The 9,708-nt window shown below is 40.7% G+C and overlaps 1 protein-coding gene across 1 annotated transcript in view; it reads right to left on the bottom strand.

Moving 5' to 3' along the window:
- The window catches only part of OPHN1 (oligophrenin 1), a 404,963-nt gene that overhangs the window by 131,568 nt on the left and 263,687 nt on the right, over positions 1-9,708 (bottom strand). The window contains 1 exon segment of the mRNA XM_077769252.1: positions 8,523-8,705. Within this exon segment, the coding sequence (XP_077625378.1) occupies positions 8,523-8,705 (183 nt within the window).

Here is a 9,708-nt window from a genome sequence, read left to right as displayed (position 1 = left end):
TTTATTCACTTACTGTGTGATTATTTTGAAATAAGTAAGAAAGTATGTGTTTAATATTCTTATATATTCTATTTTTAAATGTGTATTTATTTTGAGATAGTGTATGAGTACACAAGACAGGGAGAGAGGCAGGGAGGGAGGAAGGGAGGGAAGAAAGGAGGGAGGGAGGGAGACAGAGAGAGATACAGAGAAAGAGACAGAGAGAGAGAGAGAGAATCTTGAGCAGGTGCCACACTGTCAGCTCAAAGCCNCAGAGAGCGAGGAAGGGAGGGAAGAAAGGAGGGAGGGAGGGAGACAGAGAGAGATACAGAGAAAGAGACAGAGAGAGAGAGAGAGAATCTTGAGCAGGTGCCACACTGTCAGCTCAAAGCCCAATAGGGCTGTCTCAGGAACCATGAGTTCATTACTTGAGCCAAAATCAAGAGTCAGGCACTTAACCCACTGAGCTGTGCAGGTTATCCAATGTTCTTATATATTCTTATTTCCNGAGAAGGGGAGGGTCAGAGAGAAAGGGAGACACAGAATCCAAAACAGGATCCAGGCTCTGAGCTAGCTGTCAGCACAGAGCCTGATGAGGGGCTCAAACCCATAAACCATAAGATTATGACCTGAGCCAAAGTCGGCTGCCCAACTGACTGAGCCACCCAGGTGCCCCCATCCTCACTTTAGAATAAACAATTTGTTTTTTCTATTTCAAGGTCCTTGAAGTCAGGGATCAGGACTAGGGAGCTTTTTCTCTATACATCAGAGCAGAGCACAATTATGTTAAACACATAAGGAACTTTTGAAGATCAAAATTCTTGGGTAAAATACACCTAAATATACACATATCTCTACAGAGAAATGATTACATCTTGGGTACCATTGTGCACCCTGAACGCAGTGTGGCACCCATCCTGGTACACAGTAGGTGCTTAAAAACATTTATTGAATGTCTAAAAAAGTGAGTGAATAAGTAATTTTTTTAAATGAGTAAGTTATTTAATGACTGAGAGAATGTTATAAGCATTCTCAGACTGATTTTCTGGGATCTCCTTTTGCCAGGCCTGGACTGTATAAGAAGCAAATATGACTTTTGTAGCAAGAAATACAAAAGCCTTCAAAAGGAGAGAGAAGGAAAGCAATCTGGAATTTTCCCAGAGATTCTTGGGGTAGTTGATTCTTTGGGGAAGGAAGGAAAGGGGAAGGAGGGTCTGGGACTGTGTGCTTTGAAAGATTTGCCTAGGGGGGCTTATATCCTGGGAATGCTCAAAGCTGATTTCCACTGAAAGTTTTAATGTTTCAATATGAATCTCTGTTTCATTTCAGGTGGTCTCTCGGCTTTTAAGTCAGGAATAGATGCTGTTGCAACTCCAGTGGACATAGACAATGACTTGGTCAATGATCTTCTCGCCCGAGCTAAATTCTATAAAAGACATGGCTTCTAGGCAAAGCTCTATGGGTGGGCTGGGCTGGCAGGTGGTCAGGTGGCCTTTCTTTGAGAGTTTGATATAGATGCATTATACTCAACACTGGCAAAGAAATAGCTGCAATTATGACAGAAAATTCATTTCTCAGTTTCCTTAATGCAAATAAGCATTAAAAAAAGGAAACCCACCCAGTTTATAGTATGGTTCCCATGAAATGCACATAGACCTATGCATAATTATTTTGTTGTAGGTGTGAATATCATGGTAACTGACACATATTCCAGTGAGGCCTTATTTTATCCCATGATTTCAATGGGATAAACTGACCCCTTGTTTTACTGGAATTGCTAACAAGAGAGCCTGACCTGAGCTTTTGCCTTTCTCCAAGTATCTATCTGAGCCACTAGGGCTTTGATTGTGAGATATGCCTACTCATAAGCCAGTTAGCCTGTGGGACAATGGAGAAGCTAGAGATGGAATTCTGGCTTCACAAGAAACTGAGAGCTGACTATGGTAAAGCTGATCTTCTGAAAGTGATATACACCACATCCCTGGCTCACATCAAGCTTCTGTGTCTTCTTCCTCTTGTTTGCTGAAGATCCAGGGACTGGCTTCTATTTTCAGTAACTGCTGCCACACACTTGTTGAAGAAGTATACTTCCCACAAAACATGGCTGAAGATAAGCATATAGGACCTGACTGAGTTATGGTTCTTTAGTTGTAAGCAAAAGTAACCAATTTTGGAAAATTTAAGGAATAAGTGGCCATTATGAGAAGGCCATCAAAAGGCTCCCAGAAACAACAAAGTCAAGGACATGAAGAGAAACCAGGCAACTCTGGGCAGGAGGAACTGGTTGACCTTAGTTGATAGCATTCCCATTGCATGACTGAATTAGCACTCTCCCTACATAAATAGACTCCGGAGGCTTTCTCTCCCATCCTTTCATCATTTTGTTTCACTTTCATGGTCCCAGGAGAGAGACTCTGATGGGCTTATCTTGGGACATCTACATACCTATGCCTTGGCTACTTTGCTCTTTGGTCTTGCCCAGACAACCCAGTTGATGGGAAAGAGACAGTTCTCTAGAACAAAACTTGGTGCAGTTTGTGGCTTTCTTTCCACACTCAGGAGAGGACAGAAATAAAACATAAAGCCCTGTTGGAGTCTCAAAGTCCCTGACAACATGGCTCCTGTTTGGCCATTATCTTCTTTTGGGAATACTTGATAAAAGGTTTTACTCATTACTTCTCTTTCTGAGGAGGAATAAAAATTAAACCCATCTACCTCTGAGTTCCCCTGGAGAAAGCCAAGTAAACTATTCTCTGCTCAACAACCTCTCAACTCAGTCTAAAGATTTGACCAAGGCAGAACTGGGACTCTGTTTCACAGAGAAGAGACAATGGTCAGCTAGCATGGCAGCCCTGCAGCATACAGTCCAACATCTTTTATGAGTGGTGGAGGACCATACTGTACCAGTTGTTAAATATTTTGGTTATCATCCCTATATGTGGGCAATCCAGAATGTTCTTTAGATGTTCCCTTTACTCAAAAATGATTTCTTCTGGGCTTTCCCCCCACAAGCATGTATGCCACCTAATTGCCAGCCCCATCAATGTTACTACTAAGAAATAAAGTACAGCTAGGTGAGATAATTTCCAAGTAATTTGAAAAATAAGAAACAGTATGCTGACTTAGACTCTGAATTGATTCCCCCAGTATTCTCTTTATGACTGGGATACCAAGGGATGTTCTATAGGAGAGTCCATATTTAAGGTGTCTTAGTTGGGTTCCCACCTGAGATGAAGGATTCAAGTCCAGCTAGCTTATCTGAGAGGTACAGGGAGTACTGGTATGAAGTGGCTTGGTGATACAAGGAAGGGAAAAAAGCCAGTAAAATCTGTGTCATCAAGCCAGTTACCATGGTGGGCACTGGGACTCAATCTTCCAAGAACACCTCAAGGACTGTACAACACATAGCTCAGAATTATTCTACTCAAAGAACAAGGAGCTGAGGTGTTTATACATCAATCTTTGAGAGCCATTGATTGAGGGATTTTTCTGTTGGGGGCCAGTGGAGGGCATGTTAATTCTTTGCTCCTCTGGTCTGCCATGCAAGTAAGCAGCACACTTTTTTGCAGTTCCAAGAAAAAGAGATTGTAGGCATAGAGATGCAGATACTGGCAGATGGAAATCATCTGAGAATCCTGAAGTGTCTAGGGTTATGGGAAGGGCACTGGAGGCATCTGTTTCACAAAGGTTAGAAATATGTGGAGGTTAAAAAAAATCCCTCCAACACTGTTTCCCTCCATGAACTAACAACATAGTAAGAACAATGTAAAATAAATATAAGGCTCATTATGCCTCATGATTTCCATGCCAAGCTTTTCCATAATCAATTAGAATTAAGTAATTAGATATAATAAGCTGTCCCAGTCTACTTTTTCTTGTTGATACTGAGAACAATCTTAGAGATGTTAGACTCAAATGTGGCTCCATTAAGTATTCTTTCAGTCATCCTCAATTTTCTTTATATTTTTTGCCTGTATCTTCTTCAGAGATAACGAATGGCTCTATTTTTACATCCTAGTGTGTACAATGTCATTTCTTTTGGTTGTCTAAGAATTAAGCTCTCTCTGAAAATGAAGAAGATTGTCTTCAGTTTTCAAAGCATAAAAAAAATATATCTAAAACCATTTCCCTGTGGAGAATAAGCTTAGGAATCTCCCGGGCTTATACCAATGGGTTAACAAGGCATAGAGAAATAAAGCCATAGTATGCTCTCACCCAAGTTTGGGTAAACACAATTGGCAACCCCAGCTAGTATCCTTATTATCATGATTGGTTCAGACATCTTGCTTGTATCTGTGTTGATTAAGTCCCTGGCTGTAATTTCTCCCTGTTCTTTCTTTTGGTGTGAATTCTTTCATTTCATTATTTTGAAGGATAAAAAGGAATAAAGTAAAAAAAAAAAATAGAAAATTAAAAACAACACAAAAAAAAATCAAATAAAGGAGGCTAGATCCTAGGTGTGTTTTTCTCTGGTTGATGACTGAAATTATATCCAGTTTCCCCTAGAAGTGAAACTATGAAGCTCGTTATAGTCTGTAAACTTAGGAGGCAGAGACACTCATGGTATTCCTCAAGAAAAAAGTTGGCCCAGTTGGGTGGGGCTTAGTGTAATGGCTCTGTTTTCCAGTAGATGACACTGCTTAGCTTACTGGGGTGGTTTGTTGTGGCATGTGTAGGCATGTATGTGCATGTGTGGGAGTGATGAAAATAGCATCACCCAGCTCCCCAGTCTCTAGTATCAGAACTCTGTGCTCTCCCAGCCAGCAATTGAGAAGCCCTCCTTTGTTTCCTGCTTCTGTCCACTCCCTGCTTCTACACTGTCCATGACCAAGCTGTCAGGATCCCTGGTGGCACCTCCCTTCTGAGTTTTATCTCAGATGGGACTGTGTTTCCCAACCCCTCACTTCTGAGGGACTGAAGCTTTGACCCATTCTGACCCTCTGGGGGAGGGTCTCCCCAAGCAATGGCCGGGTGCCAGCCCACCCCCAGGAACATTCATGAGACCATGCTACTGTCAATGCACAGAGACTGTGGCTGGGTGCCTGCCCACCCCAGAAAAAATTCATGCAATCATGTAGCAGCAGCACTTCAGGGATTATGCAAAATCACAACATATCTGGTGCCAGGCTCCATCCTTAGCCTCCTTGTTCCAACACTAGTGACTGTGGTTGTTCTCCAGAGTCCACTGGGACCTTTGCCTGTCAGGAGGCCACACAGCCTCTAATACATGTCCTCCTAGCAGGGGAACCGCCTCTCCCCATGTGGCCCGAGGACCCATTGGACCTCATTCTCTGCTCCTGGAGATTTGCTCTTCCCACCAGTGCACCACCAGGTATCAAACTGCAGAGTTTTAATTAAATTTAAACCTTCTCCTTTCTCCCTTTTTTGCTCAGTCTCTTGCAGCTGTTTCCACTGTTTCCACACTTCCTCTTTCTCTAGCTGCTTTTGGAGGAGGTTGCTTTTCTCATACTCTCCCCCTGTCTTCTTCCTCTCTCCCTGCCCTCTGCAGCTTCTGTCTTCCCCAGTTCAACTCTCTGTGCTGTGTACTCTCAAGTTCTGTGGTTCACACTGTGAAGATTGTTGTGTTAATCCTCAAANTTTATTCACTTACTGTGTGATTATTTTGAAATAAGTAAGAAAGTATGTGTTTAATATTCTTATATATTCTATTTTTAAATGTGTATTTATTTTGAGATAGTGTATGAGTACACAAGACAGGGAGAGAGGCAGGGAGGGAGGAAGGGAGGGAAGAAAGGAGGGAGGGAGGGAGACAGAGAGAGATACAGAGAAAGAGACAGAGAGAGAGAGAGAGAATCTTGAGCAGGTGCCACACTGTCAGCTCAAAGCCCAATAGGGCTGTCTCAGGAACCATGAGTTCATTACTTGAGCCAAAATCAAGAGTCAGGCACTTAACCCACTGAGCTGTGCAGGTTATCCAATGTTCTTATATATTCTTATTTCCCTCTTTTTCTTTTTACATAAAAGATAGAATACTAATATAACTTGTTTTAAACTTTGGGGTTTTGTTGCTGTTATCATCTGCTCTATAACATAAAATTTGTAATGCATCTTGGAAATCACTACAAAATAAGTTCACAGATATTTTTCTAATTCTTTTTAGGCTGTATAACCTATGTTGTTTGAATATAACATTATCTACTCAACTAGTGTCCTATTGTTGGAAATTTTATGTTTCCAACCTTCTATTAAAAAATTATGCTGCGGGGCACATGGTTGGCTCAGTCGGTTAGGTGTCTGACTTTGGCTCAGGTCACGATCTCATGGTTCATGGGATCGAGCCCCATGTTAGGCTCTCTGCTGACAGCTTGGAGCCTGGAGCCTACTTCAGATTCTGTTTCTCCCTCTCTCTCTCTCTGCCCCACCCCGCTCATACTCTGTTTCTCAAAAATAATAAACTTTAAAAATTATGCTTCAATGATGAACCTTGTACATATGCTGTTTGGTACTTGTGGAGGTACACCCTCAGAGTAGATGTCTAAAAGTAGAATTGCTGGGCACTGGGTAAGTGAATATACAGATTTGTTAGATATTGTCAAATTCTCCTCCTCTAGTTATATATGGTATTAACATCAGGAACATAGTACAGTATCTATTTGCCCCAATGTCTCATCAACAGAGAATACAGTCATGCCTTAGGTTTTGCCCAATAAATAGTATCTCAGTGTAGGTTTAATTTGTATTTTTCTTATATGAGTTAACTTGAGCAGTTTTTCATATACCTAAGGGTATTTGCCTTTCTATTTCTCTTCCTTGTGTGTTTTTGTCTCTTGTTCCTTTCATTCTAGGGTTTTCAAGGACCAAAATTCTTGAAATAAGGTAGCAGTCAGCCTTTGAATGGATGGCAGCTGGTGATTCTCACTAACTGCTGGTAGGATAATTTTGTACCGAGTCCCTGCCTCCTGTCACATACTAAGAGTCTTAGAAATTCAGAGCAGGAATAATCCTTTCAGATTCTAGTTCAGTCTCCTCATATTATAGATGAAAAAATTCATGCCCAGAGAGTGGGAGGGACTTTCTTTAGTTCTTACAAAATTAGTGCTAATGTGGAATTTGAACTCAATTTCTCTTTCCCCCAGGGCAACTTCAAATTAATATACAAATGATTTATGTGCTTATTGTTGTACTTTTACTCAGAGTATCACAAACAACTTTTTGGGAAGAAACTTCTCATAATGTTTTCTATGAGCCCAAATTGGAAACATTGGTAATAAATCTTTATTAGCATATTTAATACTCATTTGTTATAGAAGTAGAAAAACAAAGAATGTCAGAGTTCCTTTGAATCTTGGTGGTATCTCATTACATCATTAGGGAAGCCTGACATCCAGAGATGCAGAATGTATCATAGGAGCAGATGAAGACGGTCATTTAACCTGGAGCCACACCTTTACTAGGGGCTTCAAGTTTTAGGTATTTGAGATTTCTTCAATTGAGGGTAAAATGTATAATTACTGCACTTTTGTGACTGTGAGGATAGCTTTAGTTTTTAAAATAAACACTTAAAATGCATCACGATATTTCTAAGCTTGTTGCCTCATTTCTGTACTTTTTAAAATACCCGGAGGAGCCTTGAGAGTGACCTGCCTATGATAATCAAGAAAGCTAGTAGCAGAACGGAGCACCTGGGTGGCTCAGTCACTTAAGCAATTGACTCTTGAGTCAGCTCAGGTCATAATCTTACAGTTTGTTTCATGAGATTGAGCCCTGAGTTGGGCTCTGAGCTGAAAGTGTGGAGCCTGCTTGGGATTCTTTCTCTCCCTCTCTCTTTACTTCTCCCCAATTCACACTCACATGCTCTATCTCTCAAAGTAAATAAATAAGCTTATAAAAAGAAAGCTAGTAGCAGAACTGACACCAAGGTTTGTTGACCAATAGACAGAGTGCTTTCTGCTGCCCCATACTGCTTCACAAGAGCTAGTGGCTGCCCTTTTACAAGTCAAGTCAACTTACCTTTATTCCAATCATTAAGCCCTCTGACCAAAATGTACCACCCCATGCCACTTAAACCCAACATCTTGGAGCTCATCACTGGACCTACTCTTTGGAATACTTGTCTTTCCTATGTGCCATACTCAAGCAAAGAGTTGACCACAATCTTAATAATAACCCCCATTTCTTGAGAATCTCCTATGTGACATGAACTTTACCTGTGTTCATTCAAATCCACAGAACAGTCCTGCATGGTGGGCAATACTATTCTCTTTTCACAGATGATTGAACAGAGGTTAAGAGATTTATCTAAGATTATACAACTAAGTGCATAGTATAGCTAGTATTTAAACCAAGTTTTTCTGACTGCAAAGACTGTGTTCAGCCCAATTTACCTCTTGTTACCACTCAAATGAGATGCATGATGACCCGAGAGGATATATACAAGGGTCAAAGCAAAATTACCTTCTTCATAAAGCACTCAGCACAGTTGGTGGCTGGAACTTATTAGCTGATAAACAGTTTCTCTGCAGTGCTACCCTATGGGCCAGTCCTCTAATAGCAACTCCTCCTGCAACTCAGAAGTTACTTACTTGACCAAGTGTCTTATAATAACTTCCAGCATCTCTCGGTTCTTTTCAGGTAGCTTATATACCAGGGAATGAATAGCTCCCAGCCGGTAATCTAGGTTGTCAGACTCTGAGAGAGAACAGAGAGAAACAATTTTGCCTTTTGAGAAACTGTGTCAAGTAAACTCTCTCACACTCACACTCACACTCACACACACACACACACAGAGACACAAAGAGACACAAAGAGAGACAGAGATAAATAGGCACAGAGAAATAACGGTAAAGAGAAACCAAGAAAAGAAGACACTGAGATGGAGGGTGAAAGACCAAAAGACAGAGACCAAAAGGCAAAAAGAGAGACAGAAACAAATAAATAGGCCTATAAAGATAAAGAAAGTAGAAGACAGAACAGAAAGATGAGAGCATAAGACTATCTCTGAGGAAGTCAGAGTTCTAGGTATAGCAGGTTGTTCCCAAAGTTCTGCATGTAAACTTCCACTGTAAACCCTTGCCCACCGATCTTGTTATGGTGATGGGAGGTATGTTCTTTCTCTGGGTTCATGTGAAAATCACTGATACAGCTTAAAGATCAAAGGTCCCTTGACTCCACAAAAATTCATTATGAGGACAAGTCCTATGATTTTTTTTCCTACACACCACAGAGGGGACCAAACAAGAGAAGGGTCATGTAGAGATAGGGATGGATGCTCATACATATAGTGGCCTCAGCCAAAATTTTTAATGCTTCCTCACCTGCCAAGTGTTTTAGAGTGATTCTTTATGCCTTATTTACCATGCAATGTTCCACCCTAACCCTCAGTTTTATCATCTAGAAAATGTGATGCTAGCACTAATAGATTAGGAGTAATAATTCACAGCACAATTGAAAAGCATTTGAAAACACAAAGTGATGAAATAAAAACTAAAACAGCAACTGGAAAGGAATAATTTTGTTGTCTCCTAGTAATGTAAGCCAATGCTCTTATTCTGATGGAAGAAGCACAGTCAATAAAGCCCTCATACCAAATATAACATTTGAGTTAAACAGCAAGCAAGAATACTCTTATTTGTCAGTGGACACAATCTGTGGATGTGTTTTTTTTCCCCCCTCACTTTCACTCAAGTAGACTTCTAGGTTTATTACTATGAATATTATTAAGAAGCCAAAACAACACAATTAACTAGTAACATAAAAAATTACTGGCAG

Source organism: Crocuta crocuta, unplaced genomic scaffold (genome assembly GCF_008692635.1).
Source record: "Crocuta crocuta isolate KB4526 unplaced genomic scaffold, BGI_CrCroc_1.0 scaffold1012, whole genome shotgun sequence".
NCBI classification, from domain to species: Eukaryota; Metazoa; Chordata; class Mammalia; order Carnivora; family Hyaenidae; genus Crocuta; species Crocuta crocuta.
Note: the sequence above shows the minus strand (reverse complement) of the source record. Positions and strands in the feature narration are given on the sequence as shown.